The sequence below is a fragment of the Raphanus sativus genome, chromosome 1 (assembly GCF_000801105.2).
Source record: "Raphanus sativus cultivar WK10039 chromosome 1, ASM80110v3, whole genome shotgun sequence".
Classification (NCBI taxonomy): domain Eukaryota; kingdom Viridiplantae; phylum Streptophyta; class Magnoliopsida; order Brassicales; family Brassicaceae; genus Raphanus; species Raphanus sativus.
The window spans coordinates 1,389,390-1,409,714 of NC_079511.1; the positions used below are offsets into that span (position 1 = coordinate 1,389,390).

Genomic DNA, 20,325 nt, shown 5'->3' on the forward strand with positions numbered 1-20,325 from the left:
CTAAAAACGGCCGGAAGCACATGCTACTTGGCTTGTACCCAGGGCCGCTACTGAAGCAAAGTAAAAAAGACTGCTCGAGAATTGTGCATGATAGATTAGAGCGGACTCATGCATATGTGTATAACTGTGTAGACATTTAGCAAAATACAAATGTAGTGTATCAATAGATTTATATGTGAAAATGGGTAGGTTGATATCTTAGCCAAAAAACTCAAACCATGTATTGGGCCGGCCCACAGGCTAAACTCTTTTTATACTTTCTATAAAATTTTCGTTGAACAAAAAAAATACGTGAAATCGAATATTTTATTTTGCTATATTCAGAACCGGCTCGGTCAACAACCACACATATTAAGTATCATATCTACAATAAAATATTACTTATGTTTTTCATATTATCTTCCTTTCAATCCATGCAGTTCCATATATACGTTTGTTTTTGGTCAAAATTTTCATTGTTAATTTTTTTGCCATGGTTTCTTTTATGTGTCCTATTTAAACCACATATATTAGCTTCCACCAAGATCAGAGAGCACTTGAAAATAAGAAGCGAGGGGATAATGGAGAAGGTAAATTTACATGTTTGTTACACCTTTTCTAATCTGCTTTCTCATTATTTAACTTGTTTAAAGTGGAATCGAAGATTGTTTGAAAATCTGCAAAACTCTTTGGTTTTCGAATCGACTAGGATCTAAATCAGCAACATAATCTAGAATTTGAGATATACTATGCAGCACAAAACAGATCTGCATTTACAAGTCCAATAACATAGGATAGTTGGTTGTAACGATAAGTCCAGGTAAATAACATTTTATGTTGAATATTCCCTGATAGATTTTATGTTATACATCCGATGATCCGTAAAACTGCTGAGATTCGAGAACCAGTAGATATTTCGTCATTCTATTTGGTTTGTGGTGTATAAATTATTTTGCTTCTCTTTTCTTTTCATTGTACAAAACTTTTCGTGATTTGATTCTCTTTATTGTTGATTTTATTTAGAAAAAGCGTAAAGATGGCAAGGAGTTGCTATCCGACTTGAATGAGGTCAAAGCGCAAATCGGAAAAGAAAGATTTGATCATATTAATGTAAGTAACTCTTGGTTTCTTCTTTACGTTATTTTTGCTAGTTATATATATATATACATATATATATATATATACATTATTATTTGCTAAGTAATTTTTAAAATAATTACCCACATAATAAGTGTATTTTAAGTTTTTTTGAACATCGATTACAGAATCACATATTTTTATTCAATTTTCTCTTTTGACTAATAACATCAATAATTACAGTTAATCCAGCCAATAAAAATTCATATTGTAGAATACAGATGGTCAAAAACATCTAATTACATTTTTTTTAACATAGAAACCTGAAAATATCACTTAAATTGAAATATATTTTTTAAAAGACTCCAAAAAAAAATTTTAATCATATAAAATTTAAATTTAAAAGCAAAAAGATGTATACACAATAATTGAATAAAAATATCAAATTTTGTAAATTTTTATAATGAATGTAGTAATAAATATTTACAACATGAAGCTGGCATACCACCCGATATATAAATATATCTTACTCTGAAAAGAGATGAGAGAATTAATCATCTATAAAATATAATAATTTTTGGAGTGGATCTATCTACTTTGTCAATTCTTATTTCCGGTCCAAAATATAATATTCCGGACATAAAAAAAATTCGATCAAACGCTTGACTATAAGGATCATCAGAAGTCAATCAACTATCTATAAAAGCTAACGGTGAAACCACATGAACATTGTGTATATTCAGTTCTTGGATTGTTTACCTTATTTTATTAACAGAATAAATTCAAGTCGAGAGTCTTACGGAGTATGGGTGATCATGCTGCCGATCATTATTTTCCTGCCTTGACTCGGCACAAAGGAACAGCCATCGAAATGCTTTCTTCGAGAGAAGAACCTCTAGTCCATCATTTCAATGGAAATGATGAAATTTCTTATGAAGAAGTTACATTTCAAATTCCTGATGAAGAGGTTACCAAGCTTCCATTTGTTAAACAGCTACCTGGATCTATTACCTGGGTTTTCACGGATAGGCATGTTTGTTTTATTTCACATTAGTGTCAATAACCAGTCATATACAGTATATGTGTTACTCATATTGCATCTATATATTTCTTTAACCTTGCAGTAATCAGCTAATGGCTCCAAGTGAGTCTGTGATTGGTAAGAAACAGTTCCATTATGTGGATGGTGAAGCAGTGGAATTGAGTCCTGACAAGGAAAAATATGAAGAAGCCAGGAAACAAAAAATGGAGTTTTCCAAAGAGATTGATCGGTTTATATGGTTAGTTTTTGCGTTATCTACGTTTTTTTTTCCATCAGACGCTGATCTATTAAGTTATATACGTTATTAATTGGTTATGTAGCGATGACTTATAAATGCATGCAAGTAGTGCGTTCGTATAAAACTTCGATTCTGAAATTAGTTAACGTTATTTTATATATACGAACATAAATTAAGACCCTTACTTTTCTTTAATTACCCATATATATTGAGACGTACGGTTCATTAATATAAGTTGTTAATACTAATGTAGCCAATGATTTTGTAGGAAGATTGGTCAAAAATATAGTCTGGATGATCTGGTGGTGCAGAGGACTCTATCCAAGTTCCTTGGACTGAATGTTTCAGATATTTTGGTAACAATAGGATCGAATCCAATGATCCATCAATCACTATTCTTCTTTTATTTTGTTAATGATCGATTGATAAATAATCTTCCTGTTATTGTTTTCTCATTCGTCCTGTTTAAAATGTTTTTGTTTCGAATATAAATGTAGGAGAGGTACAATAAACTTAAAAATGAAGGAGATACTGATAGAAGCAAATTTACTTCTGTTCCGGCGACTGCTGCTGATAAGCATTTTTGCCGTCGTTGCTTGGTAACTTTTGAATCTTTATTTTTCTGTCACCAAAATATATACATACATTTATATACATGTTTTGCTATTTTCTACAGATATTCGACTGTCATCTGCATGAAGAATACCAGCCTCTACCTGTAAGCTTTTATTTATTTATTTATTTCGTTGCATACGCCTTATAATTAAAGCTTAGTGATTAATTAATTTGGTGACTTTGGCTTGTCAGAGAGAAAACAAATCTAATTTGTTTGAGAGGGAAGATGCTGAAAAACAATGCAGTAAGCATTGTTACCTTAAGGTAACTCTCTCTCTCTCTCTCTCTCTCTCTCTCTCACACACACACACACAATATTTGTTCATTTCTCGCCGATGTTTACTACTGGTTTAATAGCTAAGGAATGTCATAGAAGCTGGTCATGTGATGGATAATGATAACTCTATATCAAACAATAAAGGGAAGGACGTGGTCTCAGGTACAAACACAGAAACTGGAGACTGTGTATTAAATGATCCTAATGAACTAATAAAAACATTACAGAGATGTCACAAGCACATAACGAGTGGAGCTCTGTAGACAAGAATCTTTACTTGCAAGGAGTTGAAATCTTTGGGAGAAACAGGTAAAGAAATAAAATCAAGTCATGTTATTAACATATAAATATTCTAAAATATCAATCTCGCTAAATGTTGAAGATAAACTGAGAAATTTGGTCACCCACAAATAAATTTACAAATGTACATTAGACAGGAAAAAATACATTTATACATCTTGATTATCATGTTTTTCATTGAGTTTAGTCTTATTAGTTAAAAAAACTCCGTTAAATTATATGATATGTTAGGTTTGATATACATATACGTAATATTTTTTCAATAAGTTTTCTATATTTGATATTTTTATCTTATTTAGTGTTGACTTTCCAATGTATATACTTGCTACTTGGTTGTGTTTCTTGTTCATGCTGGCCGCAGTTGTCTTATTACAAGAAACTTATTTTCCGGACACAAGACGTGTTCAGAGGTTTACAATTACATTCGCGAGCAAGATCAAACTCCAGAGATAGACAATCAGGTAAATTTAAATATGCAGTCTTCATGACATTTATCTTTATTTTGTTAACTCGTACTGATGATTTCATTGCAGGTTAATAAAGAGATATCTGGGAAAAAAACTAAGATTGTCCGGAAAAGAGCCAAACTCAAAAAGCATGTTTGTTATCCTCCTGCTATAAAAAATTCAGCTAAGGAATTAAATAAGGAGTATAAGCAGTACACACCATGCACTTGCGAGCCAGTATGTGGAGATCAATGCCCTTGTTTATCTAGCGGAAATGTTTGTGAGAAGTATTGCGGGTATGTGTCATTAACTCTTCATACTCACTATCCAAAACTAATCGCAAACTCAGTTTTCCGTGACATTAGTTTAGACTATTTTAACCAATTTATGTGAGTTTGCGGGGAGAAAAACTTAAGGGTATATTCAGCGACATTTGTTTTGTTAAAAATATATATTATGCGTGTTCGAATACAAAATAGAGGCACATTAATAACATTATCCTAAACCAATATAGGCTACAGGTGTAGGCTTTTTAGATCGTAAGTTCATGTTTTTTCTCAGGTGTCTAAAGACATGCAAAAATCGTTTTGGAGGATGTAAGTGTGCAAAGGGTCAATGCATTAACCGACAATGTCCTTGCTTTTCTATGAATCGTGAATGCGATACAGATATTTGTAGCAATTGTTCGCTTAGGTAACATTTCATTTTAAAATAAAACTCGGTATGATTAAATCTCAACAAAAAAGTTTTAAGAAAACTTCGTTTTATATATAGCTGTGGAGATGGCTCTCTCGGTGAGGCATCACAGCCAATCCAATGCAAGAACATGCAATTCCTCCTTAAGAAACATAAGAAGGTAACCATCCACATAATCAGCATCTATTTTTTTTATCTATGATAGAGTGCTAATAATTTTTCCCAAAAAATGATAGATTGCTAATTTATTCGTCATTTTTTATTATTCACTAGATTCTCCTAGCAATGTCTGATGTTCATGGATGGGGTGCATTCACACGGGTGAGTAACCATACTAATATCAGAATATGGGTTTTAATTAACACCAAGGGTATAACTATACAAGGTTTCCATGATAGGGATCAAATTGACAAAAAAAAATAGTGTGTTAACGATTTGTTAAACTTATTATTCAGACATTAGCATTAACTTTTTATAATGCATTCTTCCTAATTGCTAATGTTCTTGAAATCACTTTTAGGTAGATTATACTATAACACTTGCTAGAAGTTTTAATTCGGACTAGCTTGGTCCCAGTAATATTACCTTCCTATATGAGTGAATACATCTTCCTCTTTCTCTCTTTGTTTTATAGTTTTTTTCAAATTTAAGACCATAAACAAATAATGATATACTCTGAGTTGATCTATCAGCACTCTATAAAGAAAAACGAGTTTCTCGGAGAATATACTGGCGAATTGGTTTCTCATGAGGAAGCAGAAGAACGTGGGAGAGTAGAAACAAAGAGTGGTTTTTCCTATCTCTTTACCTTGAATGATAAGGTAAATTTAGTCTCCGACCTCTTCTTCAGACAGGTGCTTATATGTTTATCTGTCCTAAGTTACAAATTTGTTCTCATTACAGTTATGCATTGATGCACGCCGTAAAGGAAACAAGCTTAGATTTCTCAATCACGCATCATCAAATTCTAACTGCTACGCCAAGGTACCAAGTCACTGTACTTTATAGGAGATACTCATTCATTTAAAAACAAAAAAAAATGATTCATTAATGCAAAAATTATATACTTACGTCAATTTAACGGAGTAGATCGATAAACCATGCGTGTGTCAACTAAGTCCTTAGTGATTGGTTTAATATACAATTAATCATATACTCCAGAACATTCTCAGAAACTCCAACTTATAAAATGATGATCTTTGTAACTTTATAATTTATTGTTTCGTGTGCAGTTGATGGTCGTCAGAGGAGATCATAGGATTGGTTTGTTTGCGAGTAAAGATATCGGCGAAGGTGAGGAGCTTTTCTTCCACTATTGCTATGGACCAGGACATGCGGATTGGTCTCAGTAGACGTGGATATTAGGAAACTATAATGCTATTCTGCGTTACTACACCAAAAAATTTAACTATCTATTTTATTTGTTTAAAGGTTTTTCTCTTTTGTCACATGTTTTTGAAACACCTAAATTTCCTTTTATATTTCTCAATGCAAAAAAAAAATGTTTTTATGTTCGTCTTCTAGATCTTTGAAAGAAAAATACAATGCATAATTTTTTTTTTGAACTGAATATACTATGCATAATTTACATTTAGTAATCATCGTATAGCCAAATTGCATCATAATCAAAAAACAAGTATGCATATAAAGTACTTATTTTATGAATTATAATTTTATAACAATTAGCTATGGATGAATTGATCCAGAAGCTACGTTTATATAAACTTAGGTCAATTTGTTGATATAAAAATTATAAGAACTTTGGTAGTATAAAGCTAAGTTAAAAAAAAAAAAACTTTGATAGTATATGGAACATGTTATTTAGTAAAAAAACAACAAAGAAAAGTCTCATGCCTTAAACTGGTGATCATTCGAAGTTAAAAAAAAAAGTACATCAGTTTTCTTTAGTTTTGAGTTAGCTATTATATGGTGTCTTCGAAAAAAATCATATACGAATATCCTTGCATTGCATGTGGAAATACTTCGCCCTAATTTGTAATTTAAATACTAAAGGATAGTAAATAATACCAACTGAGTGGCTGTAGTATAGTGGTAAGTATTCCACGTTGTGGCCGTGGAGACCCGGGCTCGAATCCCGGCAGCCACACTCTTTTTTAAGTACGGAAAAAGGGTTTTAAGTTGTTTTTTTTTAGTTGCAACCATCCTGTCCGCTAACTTCATGCTATATTTTTCTTAAAATGTGAAAACGTATATATTTTCTCCCAATCAAGTCTTTCTACAGTCACTCGTCCTTTCACTCTCTCCCTTAATTTTCCAACCATGGAAAAGCTTCTTTAACTTCTCAAGAGTGTTTCAAAAAAAAAAAACTTCTCAAGTTAAAATAATATGCATGTTCTCTTCTTAACATCTTTCTCAAGTTATTCTTGTTCTTATATTGTTGTCAGACTGATCGGACATTTTTATTTGGGTTTAAGGTGTTTCTTTACTTGGTTTCTTGGGATATAAGTGGCCTTTGCGTTGATAGTCGTTCACAGAGGCTAGTTCTATATAAAAGGCAAGTGCGCTTTCTCCTGTTTATTTGGGTTTGATTTACGCCGCTCCTCGTCATTGAAAATATTTGTAAACGGTCTCAGCGTCATTGTCGTCCTCTACAGGATGCGAAGAAGATATAGCCACGCTGTGAAGAAACGATGTAGAGAGACGGAGATTAGGAAGGCGAGAAGCACACTGCGTCTTGAGTATCGTCATCATCTTTCAGTTAAGTCTGAGATTGGCTCGAAGTGGAACCGAAGCTATTCATAAACCAGAGTTGTTCTGCTTAGTCTTCGGACAGTTTAGGTTAAAGTACACAGAGACTGAGAGAGACAGAACAAGCTGCAATAACTTGTAAGACCGATCGGACCGGAATCAAACCAAACTTTTTCACTCGTTCGGTTTGGTGATCTGAACCAAATCCAACATATCAAATATAGAAAAGCCCACAAGACTTTCTCATCAAAACTTGGCCTGTTATTCTCTAAGAAAATTAACTATAATTGGAAACAACAAAATAAGATAATAGATTTTTGATGATATTAGATAAACTAGAAATCATAAACGAACCTGATCAGAAAAGTATTAGAGAATTTGTAAATGTGATTCTTGTATGTTTGTAGACGGTTTAGCTCACTAAAAAGGAATTAAAGTAGAAAGGAAAAATTAGGATCCGTAAAACATTATAAAAGGAGGGTCAAGGTGTTCTGTTTTGTTTCATTCACACATTCATCAACACTTTCAGCTACTTTAAATTTGCTTCGACTCATACCTTGTGATCTTTCTTGTGTCTTTCGATACATAATGGCGACCAGAACAAGAATCTTCAGCTTTGTGTTCGTGATGATGATGAGCTTCACGGTTCTCTTGAGTTCCTGCTCGGCGAGGGTCTACAAAGTTGGAGACTCCGAGGGATGGATTGCAAAGGACGATGTCTATTACGCTTGGGCCGAAACTGACTATAAGGAGTTCCACGTGGGAGATTCTCTCATCTTCGAATACGACCTCAGCTTCAACGATGTGACTCAAGTCTCTGGCGCTTTGGAATACGAGTTATGCGATTATTCTTCTCCTAAAGCCGTCTACAACACAGGACACGATGTGGTGACTCTCACGAAACCAGGTTTTCACTACTTCATCACTTCAAACCAAACTCAATGTGTATTGGGACAGAAGCTTGAAGTTCTTGTCACCCATGACCCCTCAAGTCCGGTTCCACCACCAACACCTAGCAAAATCCTTCCTGTCGGAACAACGTACAAAGTCGGAGACTCGGAAGGATGGAAAGTCTATGATAGTGACTTCTATAACAAGTGGAGTGAGGAGAAACAGTTTCATGTTGGAGATTCTCTGCTTTTTGAGTATGACAACGAAGTCAAGGACGTCTATGAAATAAGCGGTGACCTAGAATTCATGACCTGTGATCCAACATCTCCTGTTCCTGTGTACAAGACAGGACACGATCTTGTTAGGCTTACGGAACCAGGAGTTCATTACTTCATAACTTCACAGTCTGCTTCTTGTGAAGCTGGGCTTAAGCTTCGAGTGATGGTTGGACCAGAACCCAAAGCTGTTGCTTACCCTAATTTTCCCAAGAAGGTGGACTTGTCAGCTATGGAACGCCTCAATAACTGGTTGAAGACTTTCAAACCCCAACCCCATCATTGAACACATTTAACCACCGGCTTGGAGCTATTGTTGTCTCTTTCTCTTGTCTCGTTTAACTTCTTTACTGCTTTGTTTCGAGAATACTTCTTCTCTGTTGTTACCATCGTTGTATAATAAGTTTATTTGATTCAAGAAATATTCAATAAAATTTCATGTTTGATTAAACGTAACGGAAGCACAAAACTAACATATAAATTGCATAACAGATTCCTATTATATATCTCGACAAAAACAAAGATGAGAGTTTCTAGCAAATTCAGTTTACCAACATTACTACTTGATACTCACGGATGCTTCTAGTGATCTATCTTTCTTGTATAACTTGTCATTGCGTTGACATTCACAGTTAGCCTTTTTCACCTGTCCCCCTCTTCTCGTCGACAGCTTCTCCAATCAACACCCCCGAGTCAGACGACATTGGGTTTAATGTTGTCATATCTTCCGCGTCTGCTTGTAGGTAACAGTATGAATTTTTGGATTAAGGTGAAAGAAAATATTTTATATATCCTCTAATCTTGTTTTATAACTTAAAACTCTTATGATTATTAATTTAACATACGTTACAGTTGATAGTGGTTACAGATTTCTATTTGTATATGAGAGTCTTATGCTTTCATAAAAAAGACAAAGGTTTAACGAAGAAAATAAAGATCAAGCCAAATGTTGCTGTTGCTCTTCCTCCTCCAAGTCATCATCTTCTTCTTCAGAGCTCAACCTATCTTCTTCAGATTCCTATTAAAATCTCAACTATTTAAGAATATGGTAAAAGATGGTGATAAGAAGAGGAAAATGTTTCAAGGAGCGTACGATAAACTGACGTCGGAGACTGCTCTGAACAGCTGCGATAGTCCGAATGATTACGAGCATTGGCAATAGTATACCAATGGTCTTCAGTGTTAATACCTGTCATTAATTTCCCCCAACTAATTTAAAATTTAAAGCATACAAAATTAGATGGGGTATAGTAATTAAAGACTACTAAAAATACCGTCAAAATCGTGAAGGGATATTCGTCGGTTCCGTAAACCACATCAAACGCATGCTTTATCAACAAAACCACCGATAGCTGCAAAAAGAAGAAATATAAAAAAATAATTCCAATAGAATAAACAGGACGGATCTAGGTAGCATAAGAATGAAGATATGTTATGAATCTTATGATACAATATTTAGTCGAAATAAAATTGGCCAGGTTCAATTTGGGCATAGCTTTAACAAATATGGGTTAAAGGCTTAAAGCTATAAAACGACACGACACATGGGCAACGTGATCCACTAACAACATTGAACCATAGCAGATTCTTTGGGTTCTAAAGAAAAAACCATTTTTGTTGGTAGGTAAGACCAAAGGGTTCTCTTGTTGAAGGCTTAGGCTCTTGGTCGACCAAACAAACTAACCCAAAAAAAACAAACTAACCAAAAATAAGTGCCTGTTTTTTTAGGATCCTAACAATCTCTCTAATCTGATTTTCCTGAAGTCGTTCAAAAGATAGCATGCAGTGTGTTACAATCTTATTAGGTTGTTTGTTTGAAAGATATCGTGCATATGGAGAAGGAGAACATTTTTAAGCCCGGTTGGATAGTGGATACAATTGGTGGAGGGTAACAAACGGTACTAAAAGGATAATAAACGATTTTTTTAATTAAAAATCAGTGATATGTGTTGTTATCAATATCATTTATCAAACAGTTGTTTACAATTATGTGTAGAAAAATGATAAACCAAGTGGGATGTCTTTTCTCGTTTGCGGTTATTAATCATGCTAACCTTAAATGTTATGTTTAGTCAATAGTAGTGGTTCCCATCTCTGATTTGGACCTCACTAAACCAAATTATTTTCTTATCCTCGCATCATTCAGTTTAACGAACTTTTTAATGTCTATATCATCTAATAATCTAATCATTCCTAAACTCAAAACGAAAATTATAACCATATTACGAGAGTATATATATATATAGAAACAAATGAAAAGGTACTTACAATAAGAGCCAAGTATCTACAACAAGAAGCGCCTCTGTCAACTTCAGAGTTGCATTCTGGAAATTCTGATTCAGTTCTATTCACTAATCTTCTATTTCTTCTTCCTCCATATTGTCTCCTCGTCCTACGATCATTGTTGTTAATTATTTAAATCCGAAACAATAAAAGATTAATACATCTTGCTGCTTGTGAAGAAATATTTATATATAGTATGAACAATTTAAATTCTCAATCTGTAATGTACTTACAATCTTCGAAGCTTAATGAATCTAACTTTTTTTTCTTTAAAAGGGAATTAAATACCTGATTGTGACTGCTGCTTCAACTAAACGAGATGGTTTTGAAGTTGTGGTGTATCCAGGTTTATAATCCTGCAATGCAAGCAAGATTATAAACTTCTTTCACAAACAAGAGACTAAGCCAAAATTTAAGTAAACCGAAAACATTGAGGACTAACAAAATAAAATCAAAACCGTTGGATGAATTTTCTCATAATAAATAGTATCAAACTCACTTTGTAAAACAAATATTCGTAATTATCCAGCCATAATTAGAAAATACGTGCACCTTAAAGGGGTCCATAAAACGATGGATCATCCCATTACCATTTGTTTATTCTGAATGTATTAATCCATTGAAATTAAACAAATAACATTATTTACAAAAATCGAATATGATATATCATTAACAGGATGGCATTGGCTCATTGGTTACATTTTTTACGCTAATCGAATATTTTATTTCCTTCTAATAATGGAAAAAGATTACGGGACCCAAAGGATAATACGTCTTTGAAACACGTATTATTATCGTTTTGATTATTGAAGAAAACATGTAATAACAAAACTTAGAAGAAACAAAAACCTGGAGACATATTTCACAAATCGTGTTTCCTTTCTCATCGCACCATCGTTGTATGCAATCTCTGTGAGCAAACTGATCAGACGAAGCAAATCATATGTATTCAGAATCCAAATTCAGATAGAAAGAAGCTGGTTTTCAAGATTGAGATGTTGATTTCGATACCTTGACGGTGCCTGAGCAAGAACAAGGAGCTTCAAAGTAGCTCTCTGCTTCTTCTTCTTCTTCGTGACAAATCCTGCAGCGTGAGAAACTCGAATTCATATCTGTATCTTCTATGAATATTATCACGTCTCCCATCTCTCCGATCGTTCGTCTCTTCGTTTGAACTTAGCGGACAAAAAAGGCGCTCTTCGTTTCAAAAGCTTTCCTCTGTTTTTCTTTTTTTTTTCTGGAAGAAGCATATGGTAGGAGAGAGGAAGAGTCCAACTTAAAAAGGTGTTCGTTATTAATAAATTACAAATTTACCCTTTGAAAATACTCTGTTTTTTTGCATAAAATGGTGAAATAGAATGGCGTAGAATAATAATGCCATTTATTTCTTCGTTAAAAAAGTTGACCTTTTAAATTGAATAGAATTATGAAATAGTTATACTACTAGTTCCATTAGAATTCAAACTAAATAGAAAGCAAAATGGTAATAATTCCATTGTTCTAATACATTTTGATTATCTTATTTCATTCCTCGCTTTTCTGTTTATTCATTTCATTCCTCTTATCCATTTACTCCCAGTGTATTCTTTCTCAATTGAATGTAATGATCATTTTAGGAATAGTATTAGTCAGTTGTAATATCAATTTTCAATTGCCTAAGCTTTGACCTTGGGGATTTTGTTTTGCCTGTTCAGATAGATTCTATAGTTGTAACATTGTGTTTTGACCAGTATATTAATTAAAAATACTTGTCTAAGCTAGTGTTTTACCCCTAAAATATCATAGTTGAACAACTATTATATCATTTAATATGTAATTTTAACACTCCTATATGAGAATTTATAGCATACAAGTATATAGCATATATATGTTTTTTTTTGAAAATATGGTAGATGAACCATTTTGAAAATTCATGTCTTATGTAGTTGTGTAACACATTCATTTCTGGCTTGAAATTTTATATAGTTTTTAAACATATATTTCTGTCATGAACCAAATTAATTAAGTAGTTATCTTTGACTCAGATTTAAGAATTAATGAGTTGGGTCTCAAAAGATCTTAGTAAATGGAACGTGTTTTTAAGGAAAAAAACTTAAGTGTTTTGTCAAAGAAAACCACAATGTGCTTTTACCAAAAGAAAAGTGAAAAATACCACAATGTGCTTTTGCCAAAAGCTGGAACAATGGATATACAAAAAGATTAGTTCCGAGATCACACATGTCAAAGAGCATACGCTGTGTCTTTTGTCATCTACCATTTGTTAATATACATTGGAAAGCACATTTTAATTAGATGTGTTATGTATTTAAGACAATTTACTATATTCCGAGATCAGACAGGTCAAAGCATACGCTGTATCCTCCGTCATCTAATCTTTTGTTTAATATTGTATTGGAGAGCACATTTTAACTAGAGAAAATTACACTGAGGGTTACTTTTTAAGATGCCAAAGTCTATAGTCGTCATTAGTCACAATGTTCACATAAGGACGACAGCGACAAGCCCAGATGGATATTAGATGTATAGTATAACCGATTATCGACAACTAATTAACAATATGATAAATAACTCATATAGATAGCTACAAAATATTGTTATATCATAAACGTTTTCTTATTTCTTTCGTATTCTTTTCTTTAACATTTTTCAAATTTTGTGATTTTTCTTGTTAAACTTTTTAATATTTTATATAACAGATTTTGGAATCAGAAGACTGTGACAACGTACTGGTCTTTATTAAAAAGTTATTTATTTAGTAAGTATTAAACAACTTCCGCTCCACTTGCTAAGCAAATATCTCCTCTCCATGAGTTCTACCAAAAACTTCAAACAACTTTATCTAAATGCGTAGACTCCAACTATTAGTTTAGCGTATTATCAAGGCTTCGAGTTACAGTGTCTATTGTTTTATCTGTTTGCCCATTTGGACATTTTAAAAAACTTTTCAGTGGCCCATTTGGATGTTATTGCTTTTAACTAGATTTACTCGGTCCAACCAAAAAAGAAGATGGAATTGAATTACTGTCTTACTATAACAGTGAATAATATCTATTGATATGACGGCGATGATGGTTATTGAAAATGTTTAGTACTTGCTAATTGCATAAGACCATATATGTTATAGTGGTTAGTAAATAAGAGTAGCTAAAATATGTAATACATATCAGAAACTTTTAGCTTTTCTCCACTTTTTGAGTACACTTGGATGCAGACAGTAGGCTTATCCTAACGAGTACATTGATCTTATCTACGTTTCGTCCTTCCACGTAACGGCCCCGTGCGAGATTACGCATTTAGATAAAGCTGTTATAAGCTTCTAGAGGGCCCAATCCCCTGGAGAGAGGAGGAGATATTTGCTTAGCAAGTGGAATGGTCCCTTTCAAATACTCTCTATCGTTTTACTTTTTTCTTTTAGATAACTAGATTCTAAATTCAAATGCTAGAATTTTAGAATTAATCAATACATCAAACTGAAAATTTCAGATTCTGTTTCCAAAAAAGAACTTTTAGTGTCTGAAGGGTATTTATGTTAGGAATCTCTACGCACTTCTCGCCGTTTGAGAAAAATCCCCTGGTCTATATTTGAGAAGTGATTTGCCACATGTCTTCTCTATAATTGTTTTCACAAAAAAAATTGTGACGTGGCTATTAAGATTGATGACATGTCATATGGTTAAATATGACATGGACAATTACATTTAATGCTGATATATATTTTTGGAAATCTTTTTAGAATATGGCAATAACTCATATATTACATTTAATATTGATTTATATTTTTGGTAAACTTTGTAGAATATGTTAATAACTTATAAATCATCACTAAAAATAAATATATTTAAATATGACATTTTGAATTTCGAAATATTATATAATTTTACTTTTATATTTATAAAATTTATATTATCTAAAATTTTCTAAATTTTCTGAATTAGAAAAAACAATTTAAATCGTAATATCATTAGTTTCTTTTAGATATCTACAAATTATATAAATATTATTTAGTTTTAACTTTTGATAACTATACAGTTTTATATGATTTTTAGTAATTTTGTACAAGTTGATTTAATACATTTAACCAAATGAAATAAATAATTTTTTTAATCTAAGATTTTAACTTTATATATATCATATATATTATTAAATATAATTTAAAATAAAAAAATATTTTCTCTTAATTTATGCTTAATTAATGATATTTATATTAATTATTGATCAAAAATAAAATATATAATATTAATAAATTACAATTTTAAATATAAAATTTAAGTTTTAAAAAATTCATCACTATACATGGTGCAGGAAAACACCTAGATTAATAATTGTGACATGACTACTAAAATTGTTAGCATGTCTTATAGAATAATATGACATGGTCAATTATATTTAATGTTAAATTATATTTTTGGTAAACGTTTTAAAATATGGTAATAACTCATATATTATATTTATTGTCGATTTATATTTTGGACTTTTTAAAATGTGGTAATAACTCATAAATCATCATTAAAATAAATATATTTAATTATGGCATTTCAAATTTCAAAATATCATTTAAATTAAAAATATTTCAAATATACATATTTTTAGAAAATTATAAAAATTAAATCATAAAATCAAATTAAATCGTAAAATCATTAGTTTCTTATATTTGTTTTTACAACTATTAGTTTCTTATATATATCTACAGATTTTATAAATATTGTTTAATTTTAATTTTTGACAATTATGCAATTTTACATATTTATTTAATATATTTAATTAAAATAAATAGATAGAAAATCTACCTAAGATTATAATTTTAAATATATACATACACATTCTTAAATATAATTCAAAATAAACAAAATTGTTATTATCTTAATTTTAATGTTCAGTTAAATCAAATTTATATTAAAATATTGATAAGAAAAAGGAAAATTTATAATATTAATAAAAAATTAAATATAATTCATATTTATCTATTAAAAATATTTTAAAATTCTTTTACTGCACATGGTGCAGGAAAACACCTAGTACCCTATAAAATCTATACACTGCTTGCGGGTTTTGTACAGAATATCCTTGTGCTCTCACAAATTCCGTATATTTCTTTTTTTTCTTGCTTAACGTATATTTCTTCTTCGTTAGGTCAGTGCAGAAGATTAATATTATATTCTTTCAACAGTTTCATGTAATTAATCAGCACATGAACAAGATACTACGTCGTATTCTGTTTTGTATTGAAGGTTTTTTTAAAACATATAAAATCGCGCAGGTTTATGTGTGTTATGTATTGCGTTGGCACAATTTTATGAAGCATAGAGCAAATTTCAGTTTAACAAAATTACATTTGATCGAGTCCCACTTGAGTCGAATTGAAATGGGCTTTTCCAATTAGGCGATGGTCGTCAATGGGCTGTTCAAATTCGGCGATGGTAATTAATGGTCCAAAGGCCCATAGGTAATCTATCTGCCCTCGGCATCGCCAAATAAGCAATCAAAACAACCAAATAATATCATATCCAATGGGAATGACCTAGTAGCTTTGAACCCAATCAGACTTTTATCTTACTGGATTTTTAATCCAGATATAATCGTATCTCTATTATTTGAATCCATCTCTCTAGTTAATGGTGGCGGAGAATGTTTTCCGAAGTAGTTTTCATTCATTCAGTTTTTTTTTTTTTTTTTGAACTTCAGTTTTTTCTTTCTAACGAAGATATCTTACCAGATGCTACTGCTGCATTGTTTTCAACACTTTGTAGCTTTGCCTTCTTCACAAGCATTCTGTTAATAGATACCACTCTATTTTCCATCTCCCCATAATAATCAAAGATAATAGAGTTTTTTTTTTTTTTGTAACAAGATAATAGAGTTTTCAATAGTATAGTTTGTAATGTAACCAATATTATTATAGCTTGAAGAGGATATATATGAAAGGTATTTTTGTCTTTTTGTTTCACACGAAATGTGTATACACTTGTTTGGTTGGTCCGTAGATGGTGTTTCGTATCAAATGAAAATTGAATATTTAAAGAACTCTGATATTTGAACAAAAAAAAAACTCTGATATAGATGGATGAAAATATTATGGAAATAAAATTATCTTATATTATCTTTTTTTTCTCTCGTAGGTCCACTGACAGATGAACAATCTCTACATAAATTTATGTAGAAGAAACAAAAACAAATGACATTTTCATTCCTTATCCCTCCTTTAATCAATGATGCAAGTGTAATATGGATAAGAATAAGAATGCCCATTACGTGCCATCTTTTCTTTTGCTTTTTAGTTTGATCTTTAACAAAAAAAACGAAACATTGTTTTTTCTGGATTGTTGAGTTTGTGGAATTCCTATCAGAATGGCCCTATAATAATAACAGTACTTTTCGTTTTATTTCCCAATAAAAAGTATGTTCGGTTTTCTTTTCACTAACTTTGATTTGATTTTATATACAATGCATTTGTTGAGTTTTTTCTCGGTTGAAATAATTCAAGTACTTTTCTGTTAAAAAAGAATGATGGGAGTTAAAATTTAATCAGCAATCACACGAAAATTTATAGTAACTAGGGTCGGCCCGCCCTACGGGCGGAATGATAATTTAAAACTAATTAAAAAAATAGAAAAATATTTATTATTTTTTGTTTAATATTATTTTTATTTTAAAATATTTTATTCAATATTAGTATGAATCATTATTTTATTGATTATTATTTTTTTATTCAGTTTCATTCTCATTACAATTAATTAATTTTTTCTTATAATTAATAAGATTATTTATTTGAAGTTTCATTGCTTACAATTAACTAAACTTATGTGTTTAATTTGAAGTTATCTAATTTTATTCATTCTCTTACATTATTTTATATTGTGTGTTTCTAATTTGACTATAAAACTATATATTTTATTTTTGTGGATCTATGTTTACACATGTGTATCCAATAATATATATCTAATAATTAATAAATGTATAATTTTAAAAAGAACCTGTTAGCTTTGTGGGAAATTGACAGTCCAAACATCAGCCACCTAGTTGGGAATGGTGTTTTTGGTATTCACCGGTAATTTTTGGCAGAGAAAGTTCTATTGTTTGTGGACATACGTCCGACTAACTGCAGTTATTTCAATTGGGGCTCCTTCTCATTGTCCTTAGCGCCGCCGAAAGATAATTTCTAAGAAGAGAACTCATCCCTTGGATATCATCTCCATGGCCACCATTGCCTCCCTGTTATGGCAAACAAACGAATGGTTATCTCCATGGTTGACCTATAATGTTAAATTATAGGTTCTTTCAAGCTTACACCAGACACAAAATATGGGATCCATAGACGCCTAAGCTTTTTAAAATTACTGGAAATTGTCAATGTATGATGTTTGATACTAAATTAAAATGGTTCAATCTCAGTTGGAAGGAGTACGTTTTGCCCACAAGATCGGCAAAGAAAGGGAGAGATGATTAAATCAGTGAGTATATTTGATGTAGCGTAGCTGTTGTTTAAGTTGATAGCCTATATAATCAGACAATCAGATTATTTACTTATTCCTCACAAATCTGACGGCAATCTAAGGAGGATTTTATGTTAAAAGGTATAGACATACATGAAACCTATCTGGCTATGCAGCTTCTTCTTCTTGTTTCTACCAAAAACAAAGATTCTTTGCACAGCTGAGACTCAAATAAAACAAAACTACAAAAGTTCATATCAGGTTCTTATTTCTTATCCACCTCTTCCTCTCTTCATCTACCGCTTCTGCATTTTTATGACTCTCCAGCATCTCAGCAGCTTCTCCTGTGGTTTCCCCTCTCTTCTCATCCATCTCATTCCCTCTCCACTCTTCCTCAATTGTGCCTACCGTGGAAGGTTTAGTCACCACCAGGTTACAATTTTGTAATTGTGGTTGCTGTTTCCTACATTCCCTTAGATCATAACTGCCTCTGTTAGTTTCTTGACCACCTGAAACCATTTGATACATTTCAGTTACCACCATTGACAATGACTCGTGTCATAGAGAACATGACTCGTGTCATAGAGAACAACTTACACCATCAGCCCAGAAAAGTTATTAATTAAGAAAAAAAAAGCAAGAAGGTTGTATCTTGATCAACACTTACAGATGAAGTAAAACTCAAAGAGCCAAGCACATAATTTTTTAAAATTATGTTGTCGCAACATCAGTTGTGATGGGAAGATGAGTCCAGTAAGTACTCACCAACAGCTATGTCAGCAGAAGATAAGACCAGCGCATGTCCCCCAAACAGATTTCCCCGTCTTAACAAACTCACGTAGAGCCGGAAACTTCAAAGAATCAAAATGGAAGTAAAATTAGAACACATAAGAGTCTTGCATAACTATTTGTCCTCAGTACTAACTCCTTCAGATTAGTTTCATCGACTAAGCCATTAAGTGTCACAGAGACAAACACTGGAACATAAAACAGAGAAACCAAAAATTGACAGATCACCTTATGTACTTGTATATTAAAAGTCTTCTCCTTTTTCAATCTCAAAGCCAATGTTTTTGGACAGAGATACTCTCTAGCAGTTAGAGACAATCATCAAACCACAAAGTTTCCTAACTAATACAGAAATCATTTCTCCAAAAAGATCAGAACTTTGGAACAAACGAACTTTCCTTAAGACAAAACCTCAAACTATAAATTTGATAAACATTCGTTCCAACAGACACATAAAAGAGAAATCTTTCCTAGTTTCACCAAATTGGCTCCTCGTAAAAACAATAAATTTCATTCCCAAACAATTGGATTACTGAATAAAGAAAACGTCAAGATTCGAGATAGAGAGAGGGAGAGAGGACCAGGTTCTGGTACTCTGCGAGTTTGGCCATGGTGGTGCTATCCATCTCATTCCCTCTCCACACTCATCGTCTGTGTGTATTACTTCGCGGCATCACTGACTCTTCCTCAGTTGTGCCTAAACAACAGCTACCAGCCTTCAAATCACCATGAAAAAACAGATGTGTTACAGTGTTAGCCATTATCACACAAAAAACTCTCCAAATAACTTTTTTGGATTATCATCAAATGGGAAGATGATGCTCAATGGATGCAGGATTACTTATTTATACACGAAAAAACACTGCTTAGAACTGTGATAATTATCATTGGATGAATCGTATTCCTTGATTAAAGATGTTTCTTAAAGACAATGAATCAAGAGATCCCGTAACGTTTCAGGGGACGAAGTGAAGATGAAGAAGATTTGACGCAAAGGCGCAAAACACAGTTTCTCTTCAGGCCGATTCGTCCAAATTAACAGCCCATCAAAAATTAAACGATCAAAGCCCAACCTGGATTAAATGAAACGCAAAGTTTCACGACCTGAACATGTGTCACACGCGAGATGAGCGAATTTCTGATGTGGCAGCTGATGTGTCAGCAGGAGAGATCCAATCTTTCTTTATAGTAATAGATGTCACATCATATGAATATGATGGTGGTGGATAATGTTTAACGTTACAACTGCCGCCTCCTTTTTCCCCTTTAGTGCCCAAC

The 20,325-nt window shown here is 32.1% G+C and overlaps 4 protein-coding genes and 1 non-coding gene across 5 annotated transcripts; 3 read left to right on the forward strand and 2 right to left on the reverse strand.

Annotated features, from left to right (window-relative positions):
- The first annotated feature begins 386 nt into the window (after positions 1-386).
- LOC108842388 (histone-lysine N-methyltransferase MEDEA) lies at positions 387-6,166 on the forward strand. The gene is made up of 18 exons (XM_018615289.2): positions 387-569; positions 1,003-1,089; positions 1,832-2,085; positions 2,181-2,336; positions 2,605-2,692; positions 2,834-2,935; positions 3,013-3,054; positions 3,144-3,215; positions 3,309-3,390; positions 3,456-3,537; positions 3,890-3,989; positions 4,062-4,270; positions 4,536-4,667; positions 4,749-4,830; positions 4,944-4,991; positions 5,363-5,491; positions 5,574-5,654; positions 5,903-6,166. The coding sequence occupies exons 1-18, from the start codon at positions 414-416 to the stop codon at positions 6,020-6,022; spliced, it is 2,022 nt and encodes a 673-aa protein (XP_018470791.2). The 5' UTR covers positions 387-413; the 3' UTR covers positions 6,023-6,166.
- Positions 6,167-6,705: 539 nt separating this feature from the next.
- On the forward strand, positions 6,706-6,777 carry TRNAH-GUG (transfer RNA histidin (anticodon GUG)). The gene has a single exon. It is a non-coding gene; the product is annotated as a tRNA-His (tRNA).
- A 999-nt stretch (positions 6,778-7,776) lies between these two features.
- LOC108842397 (blue copper protein-like) lies at positions 7,777-8,949 on the forward strand. Its single transcript, XM_018615300.2, has one exon. The coding sequence runs from the start codon at positions 7,968-7,970 to the stop codon at positions 8,829-8,831; it is 864 nt and encodes a 287-aa protein (XP_018470802.1). The 5' UTR covers positions 7,777-7,967; the 3' UTR covers positions 8,832-8,949.
- Positions 8,950-9,327: 378 nt separating this feature from the next.
- LOC108862079 (uncharacterized) lies at positions 9,328-12,089 on the reverse strand. The gene is made up of 7 exons (XM_018636108.2): positions 11,840-12,089; positions 11,678-11,749; positions 11,117-11,184; positions 10,814-10,937; positions 9,820-9,897; positions 9,639-9,734; positions 9,328-9,563 (listed from the first exon to the last, which is right to left on the reverse strand). The coding sequence occupies exons 1-7, from the start codon at positions 11,972-11,974 to the stop codon at positions 9,483-9,485; spliced, it is 654 nt and encodes a 217-aa protein (XP_018491610.1). The 5' UTR covers positions 11,975-12,089; the 3' UTR covers positions 9,328-9,482.
- A 6,229-nt stretch (positions 12,090-18,318) lies between these two features.
- LOC130500487 (uncharacterized) lies at positions 18,319-20,108 on the reverse strand. The gene is made up of 3 exons (XM_056995541.1): positions 19,629-20,108; positions 19,024-19,109; positions 18,319-18,767 (listed from the first exon to the last, which is right to left on the reverse strand). Exons 1-3 carry the CDS (start codon positions 19,676-19,678, stop codon positions 18,511-18,513), a joined length of 393 nt encoding a protein of 130 aa, XP_056851521.1. The 5' UTR covers positions 19,679-20,108; the 3' UTR covers positions 18,319-18,510.
- Between the last annotated feature and the right edge of the window lie 217 nt (positions 20,109-20,325).

Coding starts and splice junctions, on each gene's coding strand:
- LOC108842388 (XM_018615289.2), top strand. CDS start 414: ATGCAGTTCCATATATACGTTTGTTTTTGGTCAAAATTTTCATTGTTA. Junction 2,693..2,833: donor TGAATGTTTCAGATATTTTG/GTAACAATAGGA, acceptor ATATAAATGTAG/GAGAGGTACAATAAACTTAA. Junction 5,492..5,573: donor TCTTTACCTTGAATGATAAG/GTAAATTTAGTC, acceptor TTCTCATTACAG/TTATGCATTGATGCACGCCG.
- LOC108842397 (XM_018615300.2), top strand. CDS start 7,968: ATGGCGACCAGAACAAGAATCTTCAGCTTTGTGTTCGTGATGATGATG.
- LOC108862079 (XM_018636108.2), bottom strand. CDS start 11,974: ATGGGAGACGTGATAATATTCATAGAAGATACAGATATGAATTCGAGT. Junction 11,750..11,839: donor CTTGCTCAGGCACCGTCAAG/GTATCGAAATCA, acceptor TCGTCTGATCAG/TTTGCTCACAGAGATTGCAT. Junction 9,735..9,819: donor ATCCCTTCACGATTTTGACG/GTATTTTTAGTA, acceptor AATTAATGACAG/GTATTAACACTGAAGACCAT.
- LOC130500487 (XM_056995541.1), bottom strand. CDS start 19,678: ATGAGATGGATAGCACCACCATGGCCAAACTCGCAGAGTACCAGAACC. Junction 19,110..19,628: donor TCGCAGAGTACCAGAACCTG/GTCCTCTCTCCC, acceptor GATTCTTTGAAG/TTTCCGGCTCTACGTGAGTT. Junction 18,768..19,023: donor TTCTGCTGACATAGCTGTTG/GTGAGTACTTAC, acceptor AAATGGTTTCAG/GTGGTCAAGAAACTAACAGA.